General features: G+C 42.4%; 1 protein-coding gene across 2 annotated transcripts in view; it reads right to left on the reverse strand.

Moving 5' to 3' along the window:
• The window catches only part of GOLGB1 (golgin B1), a 1,744,011-nt gene that overhangs the window by 1,473,532 nt on the left and 243,949 nt on the right, over positions 1-26,530 (reverse strand). For both annotated transcript variants that reach the window (XM_044087881.1, XM_044087880.1), the window contains exon 4: positions 24,121-24,273. In XM_044087881.1, the coding sequence (XP_043943816.1) occupies positions 24,121-24,273 (153 nt within the window). The remainder of the gene's footprint in view (positions 1-24,120; positions 24,274-26,530) is intronic.

Consider the following 26,530-nt stretch of genomic DNA (forward strand, 5'->3'; position numbering starts at 1 on the left):
TATCATATGTATGCTCATACACTCTCTGCCTTAATGTACGTTCGGTCTTCCCCACATAGTAGGAACTACATACCTTACAATGAGCTAAATAAATCACCCCTTTGGTATGGCAGTTGAAACGCACCTGTGGGTAAAAAGTGACTTTTGGGGAATCCAATTTAAGTGTGTTTTGGTTATACATAAATAAGCATTGACCACACATACCACATTTATATGATCCTAATATTGTGCCGACAGGTTTTACATTTCCCCCTTCAAAAATATCCTTTAGATTGGGGTTTCTCCTGAACCCAAACTTTAGTGGTCTAGAAAATACCCTGGGCTTGTTAGGCATAACAGAAAACATCTTCCAGGTTTTTGTCACAATGTGTTGAATCCGCTTAGTATCTTGGTTGTATGTCAACACTAAATATATACATCTGTGTCTCTCTTAACTGATCCTTGGTCCTTGTTTCTGTTGTTATTGTTACTTTTATAGTTTAATAAGGGTATATATTTATTTCCCCATCCCCTTAGAACTTCTTCTTTGATAGTTTTAACTACACTGTCGGGATATACCCCTCACAGAACATTCCCTCAATATAATCAAGTTCTTTCACCAAGTCATCTTTATTAGAAGTCATACGGGCTGCCCATATCATTTGTCCTTTCACTATACTTTTCTTTTGTTTGTAAGGATGGTTACTTTCATAATAAAGATATGAGTTTGAGAAACATTCCTTTCCACATAGCTTTGAAATAGATTTCCCATTAGAATTGTCCTTCATAATGGTCACATCTAGATAATGTACTTTGATTTCTCTGGTTTCACGTGTGAACTTCAAACACTTTGTGGTGTTATTTATATATTCTCTGAAACTTTCTATATTTTATGGGGACCCTTTCCACAAAATAAAAATGTTGTCCAAAATCTGAAGTAAATCCTGATGTAATCTTTGTACTGTGACTCAAAAATAAAATGTTTTTCCCAGTATAACAGGACAATATTTGCAAATATGGGTGTGCATGCCGCACCCATAGAAACCCCATCCATTTGATGGTATAAATCACCCTGGAAATATATGAAATTGTTTTTTAATACCAGTTCCATGCTTTCTAGGATGGTCTTAAAATCAGAGTGTTGCAAAAATTCAAACTCCAGTAACATTTCTTCAAACCATTGCAGACCTCTATCGTAGGGAATAACTGAAAATAGGTCCTTGACATCGATGGTTATAAACAAACAGTCATTGTTAAATTCTACTTGTCCTATCTTGTACAAAAAATCCCATGAATCTTTTAGTATGTGGGGGTTGTTGTTTCTTTTGACTTTTCCCGGTTAGGGGTCCCCACAGCGGAACTCCGGTCCGCTAATGATTGGTAGTTGATTTTTACATGCCGAGTAACCAGCACTGACGCACAACCTTCAACGAAGGTACGCCCCTTCACGCATGTCTCCATGCTGAAGACACTCTAGCTGAGAATCGAACCGAACAGCGTCTTACTGTGAGGCGACAACGCTACCGCAGCACCACCACCGCTGGGGGGGGGGGGTTCATATAGTTCTTATGGACTTTGGGTTACAACTGCCATACCAAACGGGTGATTTGTTTAGACCATTGTAAGGTATGTGGTTCCTACTACGTGGACAAGACCGAACGTACATTGAGGCAGAGGGTGTACGAGCATACATATGGTATAACCGGAAAAAGGACACCAATGCCCTTTATAGACGCTGTCTGCAGTGTCCCAAAGAAGACTATAAGTTTTGGGTTATAGATAAAATAAAGTTGCTCAACAAGAAAGGGGAGGTGACTGGGAATCTAAGCAAGAATTTAGAAAACTTACTTGGCAATTACAACTTGATACCTGCCCCCCCCCCCCTGGATTGAATGACCACCTTTCACCAGCCCCAGCTCTTACGTTAAGAGCAGATACTAACATTAACATAGAACAACATCCAGTTTCTTGTTTAAGTGTTTTATAAGTTTTTATACATATATGTGTAAAATGTTATTACATGTGAAATTTTTGAATTTTTAAATAAATTTTTAAACATATTTTCAAGTCTGTGTTGCCTTTTTAAAAATGTAATATTTTTTTTATGTAACAGCCAATCAGAGAGGTGCTGGGTGTATTTAAATGGCTTTAGATTTAATGTCATTTGATTCTCAAAACGTTTCTAGTGTGTTAGAAACGAAAGCGCTAAATCCTTTAAACTTGCATAGTTTATTGGATATTAAAGTGTTAAATTTGATCGACTGGGAGTCCTTTATTGGTACTGCAGCAGTAACTGAAGTAAATATTTGGCTATCTTTCGCTGCAGGCAGGAGCAGGAAAATGCCCCTAAGATAAGCTTTACAAAGCTTAGAAGAAGCAAGGGATAAGGAATCAAAGCCAAAATGAATATTGGATAGAGCTGCTAACTGGACTTTGACAGTAGAATAACTAGCTCCACCACAGAAAAAGGAAGCCAAAAAGTCAAGTACAATTGCCACTGCTCCATCTATCTGCCTTTGTTTGGCCCTGATGGGGATGCCCTGAAAGGTGAGAGAGCAGATCTGAGACCGGATCCAACCTCATCAGAGGGCAAACCAGATGTGACCAAAGGAAGGTGAACCAGGTTTGTCAAGGCCAAAAGGGAGCAATGAGGATTACTTTGCTCTGCCACCTGAAGGCTTTCTGTAAGAAATTGTGAATTAGTAGTAGAAAGGAATAGAAAAGACTGAAGGGCCAAGCATGGACAAAAGCATCCCTGGGTCAATGTCTCTCAGCAGGGATCAAGGCAAAGTACCTGTTGCATTTGTTGTTGAAAGGATGCAAACAGATCTCAGCAGGGGAGACCCCATTTGTGAAAGATCATCTCTGCCAATGACTGATTCAGAAACCAGTCATGAGGCATCCGTTGCTACCAGAAAGTGGTTGATAGAGACTGCCCACTGCCAAACCTTCATTACTTCTCGTCACAGGGAGTAGGACCTGGTTCTTCCCTGTTTGTTGATGTATCAAACTACTGACATGTTGTACGTTTGAATTGCAATAGTACCCAGAGATAGAAAGCTGTCAAGTTAGTTCATGAAATGCTAGAAGAACTGCTCTCATCTCCAGTACACAGATATGCATCTTGGTCTCCTGGGACGTTCACGTGCCTTGGACTGCTCGACCCACACAATACCCCCCACAGCTGTGAGGTGTCAATGGTCAACGTGGCATTTGGGGATGGAAGGATGAATGGACATCCCTGAGTAACATCTGTGGAGTGAACCCACAAAGCAGAGCTTCCTTGCACACTCATGACAGTTTTATGGGAAGACTGAGAGGATTCCTAAGTAGTGACCATTGAACTGCCAACGTCCACTGAAACAGCCTCATGTGGAAACGAGCCATGGGCAGAAGAATTATCATGGCTGCCATTGAACACAATGCCCTGAGAACTAAACTGGCTGGAGGCTGAGGTATGGTTAGAATTTGTCTGATATGACTTCTTAGATTCATTACCCTGTCTGTCGTCAGATAAGTACAGGATATCCTTGTATTCAGACAAGCCCCAATGAAATCTACAACTTGAACCAGATCCAACTGTGATTTCTGCATGTTGATAGTTATCCCTAGAGTTGGGGCCAGCTGTAGTAAATAGTCTCTGGCTTGAATGAGTAGATGCCTGGTTGAAGCTGTCATAAGCCAGTCATTCAGAAATGGAAAATGTGGTAACCCTGCAGTCTGAGATGCACTGCTACTACTGCCAAGCAATTGGTGAACACCCTCGGGGCTGTAGTGAGACTAAACAGGAGTGACCTGAACTAGTAATGACTGGCTCCAAGCCTAAGCCTGAAATATAGCAATTGCCTGCAGCATCCATCTGTCCATTTTTATATGGTAGTACGTATCCTTCAGGTCCATAGAGCACATCCATTCATTTGCCTTCAAGAGAGGCAGGATGGACTGGATTCTGACCATCCTGAACTTCATGTGCTTTACCAATTTGTTCACAGAGGTCAGATCCAGAACAGGTCTAAGTCCCATGTCTTTGTTCAGTACTAAAAGAATCTGGAGTAAAAGCCCGATCCAACTTGATTGGGGAAGAAATCTCTTGGATTACTTTTTTGCAAGTGTTTCTATTTCCTGGGCCGCATACTCCCTCTGATTGGGTGAAACATCTGGAAGGTATCATTTTTTTTCTTGGGAATTTCCAGAAACGGAATGAAGTATCCTCTAGATATGATCCTTAACACCCATTTATCGCTTGTGATGGCCTCCCAGACTTCTGGGTGCAAGGAGAATTGCCCCCCGACTATCTTCACAGGAGGACAGTCGGGCAACTGTTCAGATCACTGGAAGGGCTTGCTCCAAGAGGTTTCCCGTGACCCCTGATTTTGCGAAGCCCCTCAGCCACGTGGGTGCCATCTTCCACTTTGATTATTCACTCCTCTGCACTGGGGGGGGGGGATTCTCTCAGAGTGTCCTGAAAAGGACTGTGCGACTTTCAAGACTACATTTTCTTATTCCCATGCTGGTTCCTGGAGAAGGTCCTCTGTGGGGAAGAGAAATGTATTCCAATGGCAGTCAAGGTCTTTCCATCCTTCTCACTCTGAGAGGGAGTCTCACAAACAGTTGGTCCAAACAAGGTGGAGCCTTCAAAGGTGGCGTTAAAAGGCTCCACAAAATCACACAGCCTCATCCAGGCATGATGCCTCATAGCAATGCCTGAACAGGCAGCCCTTGAGGTACCCTCTGCAGCATGGGAAATCAACCTCATGGAAACACTGGCTAGTGACTGTAAGTTGGCCAGCCTGGAGGAAAAGATTTTCTGATCCTTGGCGGACATGGACTCTTGGAGCTAGAAAGTTTGTTTACTAAGTCCCTTTGTAGCCTCAAAGTGAGACAAATAGTTTAATTCCCTCAAGGTGAATGTGGAAGAGGCATAAACTCCTTTGCCAAGTCTGTCCAGTGCCCAATATTCTCTATTTGGGAGATGGACAGAGGAGCTCTCCTGGGCAAACTGCCTCTTGGTGGCTGCCGCAACAACCATGGCATCTACTGGGATATCCTTGGTCCAAAACAACTTATCTGCTAGAGTTCTGAGAATCTTGCCCAGTCGTTTTGGGATTGGCTCTACTTTGCCTGGTTCCTTCCAAGCCCTGAATGACACCTGCTGCATCAGTAAGTCAGCCAGGAGGGGCACCCAGGTAGTAGATGGGCCTGTCCCAAAAGCCTCCCACAACACCAATTCCTCCGTGAAAGGGTTCTGGGATGACCAACCACCCCTCTGAAACAGGATTTCTAAAATGTCTCCAAAGGAGACCTCATTTGGGTGGTGACTTTGGGGACCATTCCTTCCTCTAAATCTGTGTCCATGGTAACTGATTCAGTAGGGGAATCAATGTGTCTCCTTTTACACAGCCTCTTCTGAGGGACCTCCTTGGTGGGATGCTCCGGGGAAGTATCAGAAGATGCCTGGGGTTCCACCATAGGGAGAGAGTGGAGGCTTTGGGGGACCAGCTGTACACGTGGCAGAGATCATCAGACCAGAATGGGTGGGGGGGTACTGTGGCAGAGAGTCTCCCAGGATAGGACACAACCCTTTACACCACTTTGAAAGCCAAATGGCTCTGAGTAACTGACAGTTGCCCCACCGGGGCTGAAGCCACCAGAGTGGACATCTGGCAGAGAGCTCAAGTCTCCTGCTCCAAATGGGGGAGTCAGAGCTGAGCTATCAAAGGCTGAAGCTCCTAGGAGAAGCAAAGGATCTGAATGCTTCGGAGTCAACTTCATCTCCCCGGAGCAGAAAAAGACCCTATGGCTCCGAGACACACACAGAATCTCAGCCAAGCAGGTCGGGGAAACTGAAGACAAACAGGAGATTTCTGTCAGCACAGACGCCTTGGCTGCACAGACCAATGGGAGTGAAGAACTCTGTAGCTGAGGGGTGGATCGGAGAAGGAGCCACAGGTGAGAACCATATCTGTCAACTTCTTAACACAAGAAATGTGGAAAAGGCCTAAAATAATGCGGGAGAAAAGTCCCAAAAATAGGGACAAATTTTAAATATTGCTCTTATAAAATTAGAAAGTTGCTAGAATAATAATATTTGTGTAGACATGCATTTTCTGAATGATATGAAGTCTGAAACTAAATTACATGTCATTATTTAGTGCCTTCAGTCCTCAGTAATTTGCCAGAAAACCACAAATTTTATGAGGAACAGACCACCAAAAATATGAGGCAAAAATGTGGACATTGTGCAAAAATCTGGACAGTTGAGAAGTATGGACAGAACGCTGAACCTCTAAGAGATCCAGATGTGGACAGAGTAGAAAAAAGCCCCAGATTCCTTGAGGAACTGCCTCATCATTCTGCCAATGCCCTTGTAGGAAAGGCTTCAGGAAGACCTGGAAGATGCTGCCAACTGGGGTCTCAAGGATCTCTTGGATGATCAGGACTGAGACCTCAGAACCTGTACTGTTGAAGTCAAGCAGGGCACTGACACAGTAGGAGCCGGTGGCAAGTCACTTTGCACCAGGACAAGAGAGGGTGACCGGGGTGGAGGAGAAGAGGTTGGAACCAAGCTCAGTGTCGACCAGGTCAGTTCTGACAACTTCAGAGCCTTTTTGGGCGGCTCCGAGGATGAACGCATGGGGGAACTCTTCCTGCTCTCTAGGGTGCCGTATGGCCTCTTACGAGGTCGTTGAGCCGCTGACATTGACTGTACCCCCCAAGATGGTAGGAGGAGGCAGCAAACCTTTAAGGACCAGCTTACTACTCCCGTCTGCCAGAGCCCAGGGGTGGAAGACCTTACAAATAATGCAAGGGGCCTCAAGATGAGTAGGCCCAAGCAATAAACACAATCACTGTGGGAGTCAGACAAGGGAATCTTCTACCCACAGGAAGAGCAGTTTTTAAAACCTTGAGGTTTCTCTGACATCTTTAAAGAACTAACTACTAGATCTTTAGAGAACTAACTGCAATGAAACCCAGGTGTTGATCAGAGTGTAAAGTGTGTGTGCTTGTATCTTTAAGATACATGCGAGGCTATAAGTGCATGTATATAACCCGCACACATGCACAACCTTAGTGCCATTTTGAAACAGCAGCTAAGGAGTAATAATGCATGATCATAGTCATTAGTTGTAAATAAATTATCTACGTTACAGTCTATAGTCAACAATAGCAATGTGTTTGTATATAATAAAGCTGCATGAAGATTTGTTTATTTGTGTCCTAATACAAAAGCGACATGGTGTCATAAGTGGGATGAAAGGGAGAAGAATACTCCGAGCCATGAGATGTAAAGATGACAGCAAAGGTAAAACAGAGAGAAAAGAGCACAAACACTGCCAGAAGGAATCAAAAGTAATGAAAAATAAAACAAATTATTTACTCAATGCCAAAGACAATAAAGGGGCATTACAGGGGCACAAACTGCATTATCAGGCAAGTGGAAAGTATGAAAAGTTTGTTAACGAAAGAGAATGTTTAAGATAAAAGTATTCAATGAAACAATTAACTGTAAAGCAGAAAACAAGTATGTTTAAAGCAAAACAAGTGTGTTTGAGGCAAAGCTGGGCATGTTTAGAGTAAAATGAGCACAAGAAAAGTATGTTGGCTATAAAAAGGGCTTAAAAGAAAAGAAAAAGGGCACATTAAGCAAAATAAAGCCAGTTGACTGCAAGTGTTTGGGCATAACTACGACTTTGTATTGCACCAAGGGCATAGCTAAAGTTATTCAAAGCATCTCAGAGTGTGTAAAAGGGATTACAGTGTGTGCTTAGTACTGTGCATGTATTTTGAAGAGTTCATTGTCTGTAAAGTGCAACTATTTTATGCAATCCATTCAAAGTACAGCTATTTCAAAAAGTTCTTATGCTGGATGTGTCTGTTCACAAAGTGCCACCATTACAGAGTGCTTCTTGTACTGTAAAGCATTTCCTAGAAAGGTACCACCATTTTGGGGACATTTCAGTATTGTTGTATGCAGTTATTCGCAAAATACAAGTACTTCGAAAGCTATTGTGTTTTGGGCAAGAGAGGTTTGATTTATTCGCATTGTGTAGTTGCTTGACATGTTTCTTTCACTTGCAAGAGGTGTTTTCTTGCAAAAGATGATATTACAGTGCTCATGAGATATTCAGTTGCACCATGAAGTTCTCGAATGTTTCATAAAGTAACGACGTTAACAAGTGATGCTGCATGACCATAGTATTCCTGCCTTTACCGATAAAATTCCGAAAGTATAACAAAATGATGGTAAATTACTTTAGTATTCCTGCCTTTACCGATAATATTCCGAAAGCATCGAAAAGTTATTTTGCAAAGTTCAGTAAAGTATCAAAAAGCCCGAGAAGTTTATTTCACAAAGTCCAGTTATTCGAAAGTACTACAAGTTCATTCACTCGCATAATTCAGACTAATGAGAATACAAGTTCAAGGCACAAAGGTGTGTGTGCGTGTGTGTGTGTGTGTGTGTGTGTGTGTGTGTGTGTGTGTGTGTGTGTGTGTGTGTGTGTGTGTCTATTCATGCTTATTTGCAAAAAAAACCCTTCACTGGTATGTTTTAATACGGCAGACGAATTTTGAAACCCCCTATCACTTGTGTTTGATCAGAATGTTGCAGAGAACTGGAGAACATTTGAGCAAGAGTATGACATTTTCATACCAGCAGCTTATGCAGATAGAGATGCATGCACCAGGACATTCATTTTGCTAATCCTAGCAGGGTCAGCGGCCATAGAAAGAGGGCGTTCATTTGTGTATGCACTAGCAGTATATGAAGGAGAAGGTGCAGACCACCATATTGTTGTACAAGCTGAATAAGGGAAGACCCCAAGTGTATGAAGTGCAAATTTAGAGAGATGCGCAACCCCCAGATGTATGTTACGTTAGAGAGGCATTTGTTTTACACAAGAGATCAGAAACCAGGGGAAATATCTGCAGCTTCTATAACTTGACTTGAGAAACAGAGCTAAGATGTGTCGGTTTGGTGACCTAAAAGATGAGCTGATTAAGCTAATGCAATAAACAACGAGGGTCACCAAGATTTAAACCACTCCTTTAATAAATTAAAGTAAAATCAAATCCAGTTTGATTTATTAAAGGAGTGGCTTAAATCATGGTGACCCTCGTTGTTTAGTACGTTAGCTTTATTTTTTGGTTATTTGTAATAATTAACGTACTGCACTTGGTGACATTCATGAGCTGATAAAGGACAGGCTTGTGTGTTTGGGGTATTAATAGTGCTGCTGTGAGAAAGATTTACTTTGTTACAGTGATATAACATTGAGTAAAGCCATACAGACTTGTCAAATCCATGAGGTGACAGAAAAACACACAAGTATACTTGCGAGTGACGAAAGCATGGGTTCAGTTGGCTCCAGAGCACATGTAGACAGTATGCAACACGTGACAAACAAGAACAGGCCTAAGCACGTGGCAGCTACAGGATTTCCAAAGAAGCCATGAGGTTTTCCAGAAAGTTTCAGGAAAAGTGCAAGCTCCGGTGTCAGCTCAGTGCAACACAAAAGTGAATCAGCAAAACTCAATTCTAGCTTTATTGTTAACTGTCGCAACTGTGGTGCAAATCATGAGTCTAAAAGAGAGAAGTGCTTAGCATTTGGTCAGCAATGTCAAAAGTGTAAAAAATGGAACCTTTTCCAAATGTTTTGTAAATCAAGCAAGCCTCACACAGTTGTAAAGAAAAGTTGCGCAAAAACACAAGTTGATCAAGTAGAGCTGAAACAGCTTTCTATGTAGATGGTGTATCAGTGCTTGGTGAAAGAGTTGATGCAGTAAACTTACTGACAAGAAGTGAAGTGTTTTGTACAGTCCGGGTTAATTAAAAATCCGCAGAGCTCAAAGTAGACACTTGGTCAAAGTGTAATGTTATATCACGGACACTTTTGCAAAAGTAAGAACTAGCGAACAACTCAATGTAACCAGTAGTGTGAGACTTGCTGCTTATGGAGGTGAAGAAATTCACACCGAAGGTTCAGTGATACTTTTGTGTTAGTTGGACAAAAACTGTTACTTGTTATTTTACGTAGTCTGAAGGCCAGTGCAATCTTTACTGGGTCTCAAAGACAGTTTAAGAATGAATCTGCTTTCTTTAGCTAAAGTTGTTCATCATGTAAGTGCAGCTCTGCGTTCCAACTTCTCCAAAGCCATTTTCTCAGAGTATGCCTATGTTTTCGATGATAAATTGGGCAAGCTTCCAGTTGTCTATTTCATGAAGTTAAACCTAGAGATCACTCCAGTGGTCAGGCCAACAAGAAGACTTCCAATAGCTATGCAAGATAAAGTAAAGGCTCAGTTGTCCTAATAAAAACAAAGCAGTACAAGGATAAAGTACCTCAGTGAGAAAAATATATCCAATGTGTAACGAACTCCAGAGGTAGCAACAAGATGAAGGCATAAAATCTTTATTCCAAGTAAAACAAAGTGAGCGCTTTTGCGTTCAAACAGAATGCTTCTTCAGACATAACAACAGTAGCAAAACTCAGCTTAAATATACTCAAACATCCTGCTAGCTCCATTATCTAATTAAGATTTAAAGCAGCAATACCAACATTTAAAATAGCTAATAACAAAGTCAAAGGCAAAACAATAACCTCTACAGCACTTATAAAACTGCCTTCGTTTTGAAACTAAAATCATTATTGGCTAAAAATATTATAAATCGATGAGTAAGTGGTCTAAGTTTTTTTTTACATTCCCTAACCTAATATTCCTATCAGCTATATAATATATTAAGTTAGGGAAGGTAAAAAACTACAGAGTGCATAGAGATTAAGTGGATCATCAGGTTACAGGCTGACAAGAATTATGGCCGGAATGACAGGGTATCCCTTGCCCCATTTTTATTAGACAGACCACTTCCTCAATGATTATAATATTTTTAGCCAATAATGATTTTAGTTTCAAAACAAAGGCAGTTTTATTCATTATATACAATATATTACAAAAGTCTCATGTAAATAAGTGTTGTAGATGTTATTGGTTTTGCCTTTGACTTTGTTATTAGCTGTTTTAAATGTTGGTATTGCTGCTTTAAATCTTAATTAGATAATGGAGCTATCAGGATGTTTGAATATATTTAAACTGAGATTTTGCTACTGTTGTTATGTCTGAAGAAGCATTCAGTTTGAATGCGAAAGCGCTCACTTTGTTTTACTTGGAATAAAGATTTTATACCTTCACCCTGTTGCTACCTGTGGAGTTAATTACACATCGGATATATATTTCTCACTGAGGTACTTTATCCTTGCACTGCTTTGTTTGCATTAGGACTTCTGTTATGTAAGTGCAAGGGACATGGCTAAAGGTATAGCATCAGAATTGGACTATGATCCATGTTTACCAAATCAAGGGAATGAGACTGATGGCTTTAGAAGTCTTCTACATGCTGAAAGCAATACGCTCTTAGGCTTCAGGAGAAGTGGGCTTGGAATAGAAACAGGTGACATGTCTATCTCCGATAAAAATATTTCTATTTTAAGACTGACAAGAGAATTAGAGACCAAGATACAGAATTTGAAAAATATTCAATAGCAATGCAAACATATGGAAGCTTGCCTTTGCTTTAAGGTTATACCAAGCGGGCTCCGCATTTTAAAGATGCCCACCTATGGTACAACCTTTCCTATTCTATTAACCAAGTAGCAGAGACTCAATCTAGACACTAGCTTTGGTTACATCAAGTTATTAACTGAGCACTATATGAACCCTGAAATTGAACTAACAACAGCTGCTGTTCGTTTGCAGGAAGAAATTGCTACATTGTTGTCTATTGAGAAACTCCATAAATTTCTTGGTGATTTGAATGCTAATATTTCTTTGATGGAAAATAAATTAATGCAATTGAAAAAGAAAAAAAAATTAGAGCAAGATTGCCAGGACTTTTTAAAGGGGAATGTGTTCTTGTGGCCAAAAGAACAAATGAAAAAGTACAGTTTTGTACCTACCATAAATGTAGATGTTCGAAGATCCACATTGCTGCAGTCCTAACACTTGGGGTAGTCCGCTGTCCCTCAGTCGGCCCGAATATCAGAGTATAAGGCTGACGTCGGTCAGGGCGCATTTGACTGACATCAGAACGTCAGGGTACAAATGCGCATGACCGACGTCATATCCTCAGTCTTTTCTTGCCCCAGATGTCAGAAGACCCTAAAAAGAAAGGTCAAAACCCATAGACAACAGCAAAACAACCAACCAACCTAACACCAAAATTATGTACAATATATACAATATATACAATATACACAATATACCTCTGATGGATAGCCCAACCCACACAACCACCTCAAACTACAGAGGGGAAGGAGGGAGGGTAAATTGGACTGCAGCAATGTGGATCTTCGAACATCTACATTTATGGTAGGTACAAAACTGTACTATGTTCTTCATCTCACATTGCTGCAGTCCTAACACTTGGGTAGAATCCCAAAGCAGAGGTAAGGGAGGATGGCTAAACTATGATGAAGCAGGAGCTGCCAAAATGCCCTGCAACACAGCAGTGGCAAAACCAGCCCTGGATTTAGAGTACAATGGAAGGTGGTAATGCCTAGAGAAGGTATGCACTGAACTCCAAGTGGCTGCCTCCAAAATATCCTTAGTTGCCACCCCCCTCAAAAAGGCTGTTGAAGTGGCAGTAGCCCTAGTGGAATGAGGCCTAATCCCAGCTGGAATCTCCTTGCCATGATGGGAATAACAGAAAGCAATGCAAAATCCAATCCACTTAGAAATAGTTTGTTTTGACACGGGCTTACCCTGAGAGCACAAAGCAAAAGAAACTAATAACTGCTGAGATTTTCTGAACCCTTTAGTTCTGTCCAAATAATATCGCAACTGCCTGTGTACATCTAAAGTGTGCAAAATCGTTTCCCCTTTATTTTGGGGATTTGCATAAAAGTAGGCAAATGAATAGTTTGGTTTAAAGCCACACTAGAAACCACTTTAGGCATAAAGGAAGGATTAGTACGTAAAGATACCCTATCCTTATGGAAAATTAAGAAAGGCTCAACTGCCATAAGGGCCTGCAATTCAGAAACCCTTCTTGCAGAGGTAATGGCCAACAAAAAAGCAGTCTTCCATGACAAATATTTCAACTCAGCAGTAGCTGCAGGCTCAAAAGGTTGTAGAGTGAGTTTCTCCAACACAAAATTGAGATCCCAAGCAGGAGTGGGAGCCCTTCGTGGGGTCTTATATTCTTTGCCCCTCTAAGAAATTGCTTGAACAAAGGATGAGAAAACAATGGTGGGTCACAGTCGTAGTGAGCTGAAATTGCTGCAGCATGAATCTTAATAGAAGAGAAAGACAAACCTTTGTCTAATAACTCAGTAAGATATTGAAGAGCCACACTTAAATCAGGCTCAGAAACATCCAAATCCTTAGCTGCACTCCAAAACAAAAATCTCTTCCATTTATCTGCGTACACTTTCCTTGTACTAGGCCTTCTAGCTTCCAAAATCACATTCAAAACTTGTTGTGGAAGTTGAGACCCTCTATGGTTTAAAACAGAATATGCCAGGCTGTTAGGTGAAGAGAGCGAAGTTTGACATTGAGCAAATGACTGTCCTCCTGGGACAACAGATGTGGAATCAAAGGCAAAGGCCATGGAGGCTTCCGTACCAGACTTCTCAGTAATGGGTACCAGTGCTGTCGAGGCCAATCTGGAGCTATCAAAATCATCCTTGGCTTGTCCTGTCTGACCTTCAGAAGTACCTTTGGGAGGAGAGGCAGAGGTGGAAAGGCATACACATGAAGATTTTTCCAACTGAAAGAAAGAGCATCCACTTTCCAAGCTGTGGGATGAAACCTCTTTGTGCAAAACTTTGGCAGCTGGTGGTTTAGTGGAGAAGCGAACAGATCTATGTCTGGAGTTCCCCAGGACACTGTCAATTTCTGAAATACATGAAGATCCAGTTTCCACTGTGGGGATCCATGATTTGTCTGCTTAACATATCTGCTAAGGAGTTCTGTGCTCCTGGCAGAAACCTTGCCTGAAGACTTAGTTGTAAACTGAGAGCAGTCTCCCACAAAATCATTGCTTGCCTGCATAGAGGATAAGAATGTGTTCCCCCTTGCTTGTTGATGTACCACATGACAGTTGTGTTTTCTGTTAGAATCAACACCTGCCCTGGAAGAAGTAAATCCTTGAAAGCTATTAATGCAAACTGGACTGCTAACATCTCCTTCAAGTTGATATGTAGATGCTGTAGTCTGACAGGCCACTTGTCTTGTATCCACTTTCCGTTTAGATGAGCTCCCCAAGCTGTGTCCGAGGCATCTGTCGTTAAAATTTGACTCGCCTCTGGCCGGGTCACAGAGAGTCCCTTGTTTAGGTGACATTCCTGAGCCCACCACAAAAATTCCTTTTGAATGCAAGGTATTATTGGAATGACAGTGTCCAGATCCTGGCAGTGCTGTGTCCATACATTTTGAGATACCATTGTAACTTCCTCATATGTAGTTTGGCATTGGGAAGCACCAGAATACAAGATGCCATGAACCCTAAGGCTTGAAGGACTGTCCTTGCAGTCAGCCCGGACTGAAGAGATAGATGATGGAAGTAAAGGGAAAGATTCTTTTGTTTGTCCGGGGTTAGAAAGGCCATCTGGGATGCTGTATTCAGTCTCACACCCAGAAAGCACATGTCTTGAGAGGGTACTAGACTGGACTTTATTTCGTTCACAGAATACCCCAGGCATCTTAGCACTGCTATCACATATTCCAAATGAAGAATAAGCTCGTCCCTTTCTTGAGCCAGAATCAGGCAATCGTCCAAATAAGGATAGATTTGTATTCCTTTCAGCCTGAAGAAAGCTATCACTGGAGCCAGAACTTTCGTAAATACTCTGGGCGCAGTAGATAAGCCAAAGGGCAATGCAGAGAACTGATAGTGAGAAGTCCCAGTCCGAAAACGCAGATACTTCCTGCAACTTAGCCTGATAGGAACATGAAGGTAAGCCTCCTTGAGATCCAAAGTTACCATCCAGTGATCCTTGCCCAGCAGAGGTAAAAGCTGTTGTAATGTCAACATTTTGAACTTGGGAATGTCCAGATAAGTGTTGAGGATAGACAAATCCAAAATTGGTCTCCACGTGTTCCCCTTTTTTGGTACAAGGAACAGGCGAGAATAAAATCCTAGGCCCCTTTCTGGCATAGGAACCGGTTGTATGGCCCCTATGTAAAGTAACAGAGAGATTTGCTTGTGAGCCTCTATTCTTTGTTGAGGAGGAACGTCTGGCATGCCTTTGAAAGGAGGCAAGGTATGGAAATAAAACCTGTACCCGTGATGTATGATATCCAATACCCATCTGTCTTGGGTAATCAAACTCCAATTTTCTCTGAAAAGTGCCAACCTTCCTCCCAAAGGTGCTGCCAGGCGAGAAGGTTCTGGCAGCTGAAAAGGTAGGTCATTGGGTTTGCTTACGAAAGGACTGACCCCTGCCCTCACATGAAGACTGTGCAGGGGAACTCCCTGTTCTAGGCCTGAAAGAGCCCTGACCTCTGCCCCTGCCACGTCTAGATCTACCCCTAGACTGGGAATCATAAGAAGGATACGTCCACCCCTTAGAAGGCCAATTTCTACTAAACTTTGGAGGCTGAACCTGCAAAAATTCTTTAACAGTCTGCATAGACTTAGCCTTATCTTCCATTTTCTTTAAAACTGCCTCAACAGGGGAACCAAACAAGACATCAGATTGCAAAGGGGCATCCAAAATCCTAGTTTTAACATGGTCAGATAAATTTTGATCCCGCAGCCAAGCATGCCTGCGAAGAACTGACCCAGTGGCAGCTACCCTAGACGAGGCCTGTACAGCATCAAAACCACATTGCAAAGAGTGCTTACCCACCTGTTCAGAAACATGCACTAAATCTTGTAACTCTTTACAATCAATACCTTCCGCCAGAGCATCAACCTTAGATTTCAACTGAGAAAGGAGATAATTTTGATATTTCAACATGTGAAACTGGCAATTCAAAGCTCTCATGGCTAGAGTGGAAGAAGTATAAACTTTCTTTCCCCATCTATCCAAGGCCCTGGCCTCTTTATCTGCCGGAACCGGATTCTTGACAACAGAAGCCTTAACACCCTTAGGCCCCTGGCTAACAGTTTCTGGGTCTGCCCTATGACTTTTAAAAAGATACTTATGAGCTTCAGGCACCCTGTAATACCTATCAGGTTTAACAGGAGCAGGAGGCAAAGAATCAGGATTAAGAGAAGCCTCTGCAAACACATCTTCCACCACATTCAGAACAGGAGGAATAGCCAAAGGCCTATGCTGGGGTAAAAACAAAAATTCCCTAAGCCTTTTCCTGGAATCAGAGAAGTCCTGACCTTCCCATTTAAAATGCTCTCTCATGGAGTGAAGGGTCTCTGAAAAAGAAAAATCCTCAGGAGGAGAAGCAGAAGGAGTAGAATCATCCACATCAGAATCAGAATAATGAGCATACTCCTGCAAGTCTTCAACCGAAGACTCAGACACATCCAAAGCCTGCTCCCAATCCCCCAACACTGGTTCAATCCTAGGCCTCTTATCAGGAGGGGGCATAGAGCCTCTAAGTAAAGTAATTAAATCCTCTGCCATTTTGAGCATGTGCTTCTTGGGCACAGCACCTGAAGAACTGGGAGTGACACCCACAGAAGCTAAACTAGACCTGCTTCTAGGAGAAGCCTTGGAAGCAGAAAGAGAGGGCCTAGACCCCTTAGGAAGGGAGGGGAGTACAGTTACCTGAGAAGCCCCTACAGCCTGCCCTGCCTCCTGGGAGGCCACATCCTGTAAAATCAAAGTTTCTCCCTGGGACTCCAGAGAGGCCTCCGTCGGAACCACCGGTTCCACTGACGCCTCTAAAGAACCGGCGTCCGGTTCGGACGACTCCTCTAACCTAGGTTTAACTGCCTTGTCCTTGCGCTTCTTTGAGGAAGCCGCCGGAGCAGCCGACGGCATTTTGTAATTGCACCGCTTCCCAAAGACCAACCTGGCACAATCCAATCTCCGCTTTATAGTGCGTTTATTAACCCTAGCACAAAAGCGCACCCAACAACGCCGTGCGCAGGTCCCAAACGAGGTATAAAGAAATTGTGGTCACTCCTATGCGTTATCTGTTTCCCACAAGAAATACAGTTATTCACTTTTTCTGACATCCGTAAACCACTGAGGCAAGAAAAACCAAAATATTCCCAACGGGTACTTAACCAACTCTGACTTCGGTCTGAAACTCGAATGAAAAATTTCAGAACGCCGAACGGCACTTGCAACACTGCTTCTGCATCGGACCATGCGGCAAAAAAGACTGAGGATATGACGTCGGTCATGCGCATTTGTACCCTGACGTTCTGATGTCAGTCAAATGCGCCCTGACCGACGTCAGCCTTATACTCTGATATTCGGGCCGACCGAGAGACAGCGGACTACCCCAAGTGTTAGGACTGCAGCAATGTGAGATGAAGAACATCATGGAACCATGACAATGCTATTAGCTGTTTTAAATATATATTTAAACTGAGTTTTTGCTACTGTTATGTCTGAAGAAGCATTTGGTTTGAACGCGAAAGCGCTCACTTTGTTTTACTTGGAATAAAGATTTTATATCTTCACCTTGTTGCTACCTCTGGAGTTTGTTAAACATTAAAGGCTCAGTTGGATAAAATGGTGCAGCAAGGTGTGATTTGTCCAGTCACAGAACCAACTGAATGGTTATTGTCCATGGCAGCTGCTCACAAGAAAGGCTCAGATGAAATCAGAATACGCATTAACCCAAGAGATTTGAAGAAAGCATTAAAAAGACCATTTCATCCAATGCGCACAGTTGAAGAAGTTGCAGCTCTAATACCGAATGTCACTCTATTTTCTATTTTGGGATACAAAGAGTTCATTTTGGCAGGTGATGATGGACTGCAAATCCTCATTCCTAACTACTTTTGGTACTCCATTTGGCAGACAGAGATTCCTAAAGATGCCATTTGGAATAAATTCTGCAAGTGAAGTTTTTCAGGGTGCAATGTAACAATTTTTTTCAGGTTATCCCTGGGCCAGAACAGTAGACTATTTGCCAGTTGGAGGCAATGGTGAAGCAGAGCATGACAGAAACAGTACAGTTGTGTACACTTACCATAAATGTAGATGTTTGAGTGTATTCACTGTTGCAGTCATCACATTTGGGTTATCTGCTTGCAGTAGCCCTCAGTCTGCCTGATTATCAAAGTTTTGGGTCCTGCGTCGGTTGCTGTCTCATCTTCCATGACATCAGGAAGTCAGGGGTATAATGCATGCAGCCGACGCCATTACATCAGTTTTTTCTTGCCCCAGATGTCAGGTGCCCCCATAATGGGAGGCAATTATATATACAAGGTTACACCTCCAACAAAAAAGCAAATACACCAAAAAGCTTTAAACATAGTACACAAGAATAAAGGTATAGCCAATAGAAGTCAGGGAGCTGGAGGGAGGGTAACTAGGACTGCAACAGTGAATACACTTGAACATCTACATTTATAGTAAGTGCACACAACTGTACTATGCTCTTCGTGTTTCACTGTTGCAGTCTTCACATTTGGGTAGACTCCCAAAGCTAAGGATGGGAGGAAGACATTAGATAGCATTAGGACCAGCTATAAGGCCCTGCAAGACTGCAGTGGAAAAGCCAGTTCTGGATTTAGAGAAAATTGGCAAATGGTAATGCTTGGTGAAAGTATGTACAGAACTCCAGGTAGCAGCTTCTAGGATGTCCCGATAGGTACACTTCTGAGAAAGGCTGTAGAGGTAGATGCAGCCCTGGTTGAATGTGGTCTTATCCCCTGTGGGATAGGTTTTCCATGGTGCTTATAGCAGAAATTAATGCAATGGCCTATCCATTTAGAAATGGTTTGCTTTGAAATGGCCTTCCCCTCTGACCCTGCAGCAAATGCCACCAGCAGCTGTTCAGATTTCCTGAGAGGTGTAGTCCTGTCCAAGTAAAATCTAAGTTGTCTGTGCACATCTAAGGAGTGCAGTATACGTTACCCTTTGTTCTGTGGGTTAGAAAAGAAGGTTGGCAAATGAATGGACTGATTAAGAGCCACACTGGATACTACCTTGGGCATGAAAAAGGGATTGGTCCTGAAGGACACCCTGTCCGCATGAAAGATGATGAAAGGCTTCACTGCCATAAGGGCCTGTAATTCAGACACCCTTTTTGCTGAAATGATGGCTAAAAGGAAGGCTGTTTTCCAAGAAAGGAATTTCAACTCTGCACTTGCAGTTGGCTCAAAAGGAGGTAGAGTGAGTTTTTCCAATACAAAGTTAACATGAAAGCGACACCAGCTAACAGTGACAAGACTTGAGTTTAAACTAAGGAAAGTGACTACAGCAAGAACAACTATAGGTCTTGAAAAGCAGAGGAAGAATATAAAGGAAAAGAGAAAGAAAAAACACTCACAAAACCCCAGTAACTCGACTTTTACCGGAGGAAGGTCAAGAGCCAGGCAAACATACTACTGAAGCAAAGTGCGGCAAACAAGATATGAAGTACATTGGGGGAGTGGGGCATTGTTGGTACAGGAGCTGAGGTCAGGAAGCTCAAGCTGTAAAAAAAAAAAAAAAAAAAAAAAGTGGCCAATCAGTTCCGAGGATTGGAACCAATTCCCACAGGTTACTGAAATGAAGAAGACAACATCAGATCATACTTTTCATGTGTACTGAAGCTATCCAAAGACACCTATGGAAACAGAAACATTAACACTATGAATGTGACAGGAAATCAGCTTGTGATTACAGCAGACATATGGTGCACGAGAATGGAGCATGAGGCTTGTAATATGGCCAGATGTATGGGTATCATGGCAGGTAAGCCCCACTGGAAATGAAAACTGCCACAGTGATCAAAACCCTGCTGGGGAGGTAATCGGATACTCAACATAAAGTCTATGGCATAAAAGCACCTTCTTAAAGAACACACACATGCTCAATCTGATAGAGACACCACTCTGTTCCTTGTATGTAGAGCTCTAATAACTTCTTGAAGAGGTTCAAAAAATACTTCATCCTTGAAATGGACATCTAGGGCTTCTGGTCATACAGAATCACCAAGCACAGTTCACCGCAGCAAAAAATTGTGAAACTAAAAACTATGAAAGCACAACATCCTCAATGCTGAATTCATGCCTGAAAACATAGTCCTGAAGAACACAGCCTTGTAAAAGAAACCACCACAAGGTGGCAAGCTCTCCTGCACTATACTTAATCATCACTAACAACACTTAAACATCAGCACTCTGAGTTTGCACCACCTCGAAAATGTGTAAAATACTTTTGTTCACCTGAACTAGCTGACTGCACTAACCTTAAGGCCAAGTGACCTTGGAGGGAGAAATGTTAAGTAGCAGGGGTGACAGAAGAGACAGAGCCATCACATGCAAGACCTGTGCTTAAAACATACACCCAGGTCTGTGTAGTGTTTACATTGTAGAAACTTTATATGTCGCTGTTTGGTACACTTGGTATATTGAGTTTTACATATTTTTACTTTAGGAACTTCATCTCAGAATTCTCACTTCAGTGAAATGGGCTGGGAATTCTGTAGCAGGCATCCTGAAAAGAGACAAACATAAATAAGGCACTTCTGTTCAGACAAATTCCTGAAGAAGACATTCAGGCCATTGTTTCTACACCATCACATGTATAATTGGCCATCAGAAGCTTTCTTATAAAGAAACTAACTGGAGACTCGTACAAGTCAGGGACACAGAACAACTTTCCAAGGTGTGGGCCACCAAAGAAGTCTGAAAGTACGACATAGATAAAAGTTAGTTAAGAAGCTGAAAAACCTAAGGGGGTGAACAATGCCAAAACATAACCCTAAGCTTGTTTTTCTTTGGTAGTAGTGGAAAACATTGTTGGAGACTTGGCTTGGATAGACAAATAAGAGAATCCAACTCTGGATGCCTGAAAACAAGGAAGTTAGTTTGGTATTACAAGTGGCTCGCTTTCATTACAGTGAAACACAAATGAGGGAAGTTTAAGAAAGCAAACATGTCATCTCTCTCAGGAATGGCTGCAATGAGAAAATGACTAGTGATCCTAATGGCTACAGGCATAAACAGAAGTATTTTCAGGGGAAGTACAGGGGATCAATGAGCACACTAGAGAAGAGTTCATCACACTGGTGATCTCCTCACAGAAAGGATCTGGGTAGGGGTAAAGAATCGCAGAAAAAAAAAAAAGATTCAGTGTCCTATTCTCTACAGTAGAAACTTCTAAATGCTTAAAATCTGAAGAGAAAAAGATTTTTGGGAAAGAAGAAGAATCATCCCCTTCTGAGTCCCTACACCAAGCCCTGTGACATCCAGTAGATGGAGCTACAATCATCAAATGCTGAAGAAGACATCAGAATGAAATATAATGGGATGTACGTCCAAGTGCAATGCAGGGGTGGGCACTAAGAACATTAAATAAACAGGGACTCATGCCATATTCAGAATAAGCATTAAAGAATTTAAGGTCACTAATAATCTGGGTGATTTCAACTACCCTGCCATTAACTGGGAAAACTACTCAGGTACCAACACCTTTTCCTAACGGTTCTTGGAATTCATAAATTCCAACGCCCTGGATCAACTAATCCATTGTCCCACCAGGGGCTCCAATATCCTAGACCTGGTCATTACCAACATGGGAGATAGATGCTCCACACCAGTGGTCACTCCCAAATTGGTCAGGTCTGACCATAAGCAAATCACCCTTGACATCCACATCCCAACCCCAGCCCCCAGTAAGGAAACCTCCATAAAAAAACTTCTCCAAATCCAACTTCATGCTACTCAAGTCGGAAGTGACAAACTTCATGGCATCCATGCAGACGGAGATGAAAGTTCGACTGCTGAATCCTACACTAAGGCACTGGACGAGCACATCCACTCGTGCATGAATCGTGCCATCCCAAATAGAACCAAGACATTCTCCTCAAAAAAAGGAAGCTAATCTGGTGGTCCTATGCCATAAACAAACTATACAACAGATGGAAGAAACTGAAGCAGAAAAGAGGAAAATCCCAGGATGCAAAAAACTCCCTTACCAGCCTCAGTAAGAAAAATCCTCCAAAGCTAGTTACGAAAATAAAATTGCAAACGATTCCAAAGACAACCACAAGTCATTCTATAGTTTTGTCAATTATCTAAAAGGCAATGCTCAGATCTGCTCTGAGCTACAACAGAATGGCATTAAATATACTGATCCCAAGGAAATTGCCAATATCCTAGCAGATCGATTTCATGCCAACCTCACCCCCCTCTCACCCCTAAAGGACCCATCTCAATACCAAAAGATTGCCAAATTCCAGTAATCACGGCCACACAGGTAGAAACCATATTTTCCAAACCTAAGAATACAGCTTCCATGGAACCAGATGACATCCTGGGCTGAGTACTGCATGAACTACAAAATGAACTGGCACCTCACCTAAGTATCATGTTTAATCATAGCCTCACCTCAGGCTTCATGTCCACTGAGTGGCACACAGCTACAGTTATCCCACTCCACAAGGGGGGGATCCACCTTGGATCCCAGGAACTACTGTCCCATTAGTCTGATGAGCCTGATCTGCAAGGGCATGGAACGCATTATCATGGAACTTATAAACAAAAGCATTGGCAACCTTCAAACACTGGACCCCACTCAGTTTGGGTTCGTGAAGGGCCGATCTGGTCTCCAGAGCTGTGGATGAGGGTAAGGTGGTCCACACAGCTTATCTGGACCTCACTAAGGCCTTTGACACCATCCTCCACTCTGGAATCATACATAAACTTACTAAGCTGGGCATAAATCCCTACGTCACTCAATGGGTTGCCAACTGGCTTACTGAAAGAACCCAGACTGTAAAAGTAGCTGACTCCAAATCCAGCTCCAGACAAGTGGAGTACCTCAGGGTTCTGTCCTGGAACCGCTCTTGTTTGGCATCTACTTTTCTGAAGTACAGGCCAACACTAAGGGACTCTGGCTAACAAAGTTTGCAGATGACTGCAAACTGGGAGCCATTACTGAATCCCCAAATGATGTGGATATTCTACAAAAGGGCCTTAAAAACATGGGCTCAAGCTTAATGCCAAAAAATGTATATTTATCCCCTTTGGGAAAAAACATGTACCCATGAATTACCACATATGTGCCAGTACACTAAACACCGAAAGTGTAATAAGAGACCTAGGGACGCAGGTGGACAGTGGTCTTGCCTTCGATAATCACATCACCACAACAGTCAGGAAATCCTTCTATGTGGCACACCTCATTACTAAGGGCTTTTCATCCAGAAAAAAGGAGGTCATTGTCCCACGGTACTCATTCCTCATTAGACCCATTATAGAGTACAACACCCCATTTGGTATGTACCTCACAAGACATCTGCAACAGCTGGAAAGGCCGCAGAAATGCCTCACTAAAAGAAACACAGGCCTAAAGCAGATACCCTATGCTGACCATCTAAAAAAACTCCAGCTATACTCTGTGACATATCTAGTCTAGTCAGAGGCAATCTCTGCTTAACATACAAGACCATATCAAACCCTGAGCTGTTGGACATGCTCCACTTAAAGAAATCCCAATCCCTCAGAGCCACATGCTCCAGGGATCTAAACCTTGTCATCACGATAAATAAAACATGCTGGAAGGATAGAGACTTCCCATACTCTGGAATAGACTGCCCATACATGTCAAGCAGAGCGCCTCATTGGCCCTCTTCAAAAGGAACCTTGACGACTGGATGGGAGATAGGAAATTCACCCTAGGGATCACGTCAGTCCCCCCTGCTAGACAGGGGTCCAGGGAAGTAAATATTGTGGAAAGAAATATCCAGGGAATTGTTATGGTTGGGCTTGTGTAGACCCTAGGGCTGACAGCCTAGTACCAACCTATAAACCTATGAACCTATAAAATAGTGCTTTCCACCATCTGCTAAAACCATTACCACTAAAGGCTATACAGTTATCTCTGCAAATGCAGGAAGTAAAGATAAGAAGTTAGGTCACTATTTTATTTAGGTCAAATAACAAGCATATTGTTATGGCACAGCATGTTCCTATAGCTGTTTTCATTTAAAGTTGTAGATGAAGAAAGAAAAGACGTTTCAATAAATTTCTGTGTAGCAACAGGAGTATGCAGGTAACATTCAGCTTACCTTTAGTGCAGCCTCCTTCTGTTGTAGCTGAGCATCCTTTTCACGAATCAGCTCCTTCAGTTGAACAACTAGCTGCTCTGTCTGAGCAAGTCTTTCCAAAACCTCCTCAGAGCCCTTTACACTGGTCTCCATGCTGACCTGATGCTCTTGTGCCTAAATACATAAATACAGCTGGTTAACATCCTAGTGTAAATGACTAAGAGTAGAATAATGGAAGCTACCTATTAAACAGCACAAGTACAAATAAATAAATAAATAAAATAAAAACATGCAAAGAACATATAGTAGCAAGCATGAAACCAAGGTACTTCAGCTTTCTGGGAAAGAGGTACAACATAAATACACATTTACTTACTGTAACATACTATGTCTTTAATCCCATCTATACAATTGTCTGTTTTACAGGCATAGTACACTTATTTAGAGGAGGAACGATGTTCCTAACAACATTGAAGTGCTGATTATGTAGTACCACAACATTACAGTAAAGTACAGTTGTGTACCTACCATAAATATAGATGTTAGAGTGTATTCACTGTTGCAGTCATTGCAATTGGGTTATCCTGCTGGCAGGCTACCCTCAGTCGGCCTGAATTCCAAAGTCTAGGTCCAGCGTGGTTGCTTTTGCCTCTTACCTGACATCAGTGCGCCAGGGGTATAAAGATGCAGCCGACGCCATTTTCTTCAGTTTTTCTTGCCTCAGATGTTAGGTGCCCCTAAAAAGGTAGGCTAAATTATGCCAATAAGCATGCATACAGAAAAAACAACTTTTCCTTCATCCACAAGCAAATACACCACATAGGTTGTATAGAATAGAGAAGTAGAGATAAGTCCCAGCAAAAAAAGGGGGATGGTGGGAGGGTAACCTGGACTGCAACAGTGAATACACTCAAACATCTACATTTATGGTAGGTACACAACTGTACTATGTTCATTGTGTTTCACTGTTGCAGTCATTACAATTGGGTTGAATCCCAAAGCTAAGGTTGGGAGGCTGGTGCTAAATAGGATTAGGAGAGGCTATCAGGCCCTGCAGAACTGCAGTGGCAAAGCTTGCCCTGGATTTTGAGTAGAGAGGTAAGTGATAGTGCTTTGTAAATGTATGTACTGAAGTCCAAGTTGCAGCCTCTAAGATGTCTTTGGTTGGTACTCCTCTCAGGAAGGCTGCTGAAGTGGCTGCTGCTCTGGTTGAATGTGGTCTAATACCCTTAAGCACTGACTTGCCATGCTGTGAATAGCAGAAACGAATGCATAGTCTGTTTTGAGATAAGCTTTCCTTGTGATCCTGCAGCATATGCCACTAGAAGTTGTTCAGTCTTTCTGAAAGCTTTGGTTCTGTCCAAGTAGATGCACAGCTGCCTGTGAATGTCCAAAGAATGCAGAAGTCTCTCACCCTTATTCTGTGGGTTTGGGTAAAAGGTAGGCAAGTGAATTGTTTGGTTAAAGGCCACACTGGACACTACCTTAGGCATAAATGTAGGGTTTGTCCTCAGAGAAACCCTGTCATGATGGAAAATAATAAAAGGTTCCACAGCCATGAGTGCCTGTAACTCTGAGACTTGTCTAGCGGAGGTTATTGCTAGGAACAGAGCTGTTTTCCAGGATAGGAATTTTATATCAGCTGCAGAGGCTGGTTCAAACGGAGGCAGTGTGAGTTTTTCCAGGACATAGTTGAGGTCCCATGCAGGTATTGGGGCTCTCCTTGGAGGTCTTATGTTTTTAGCCCCTCTGAGGTACTGCTTTAGTAATGGATGCGAAAAAATAGGTGGATTTGTATTGTAATGAGCTGAAATGGCAGAGGCATGAATTTTAATTGATGAAAAGGAAAGGCCTTTATCCAGCATCTCAGTTAGGTATTGCAAAATCTGAGGAATATTTGGAACAATCGTGTCAATACCTTGTGCCTGGTTCCAAGCACAGACTCTCTTCCATTTTTCTGCATAAGATTTTCTGGTGCTAGGCCTCCTGGCCTCCAAAATAACATCCATAACTGCTTTAGAGAGAGGTGTGTTCTGAATGGCTACATTATCCGCCATGCTGCCAGATTTAAGGTCCTGAGTTTGCTGTGCAGTATCTGACTGTCTTGTTGGGTCAATAAGTGAGGAATTTGAGGTAATGTCCAAGCTGGACTTTGCGACAAGCTCTTTAGGATTGGGTACCAGTGCTGGCGGGGCCAGTCTGGGGCAATCAGTATCATTTTTGGCTTTTCTAGTCTGACCTTGAGGAGTACTTCGGGAAGGAAAGGCAGAGCAGGAAAGGCATATACTGTCAGATTTGTCCAGCTGAAAGATAGAGCATCCACTTTCCATGCTTGCTTGTGACAAGTCCTTGTGCAGAATTTCTGTAGTTGGTAGTTGTGAGGGGAGGCAAATAGGTTTATGTCCGGGCATCCCCAGTTCTTTGTTATCAT

Source organism: Protopterus annectens, chromosome 11.part0, assembly GCF_019279795.1.
Source record: "Protopterus annectens isolate FY-2018-M chromosome 11.part0, PAN1.0, whole genome shotgun sequence".
Taxonomy (NCBI): Eukaryota; Metazoa; Chordata; order Ceratodontiformes; family Protopteridae; genus Protopterus; species Protopterus annectens.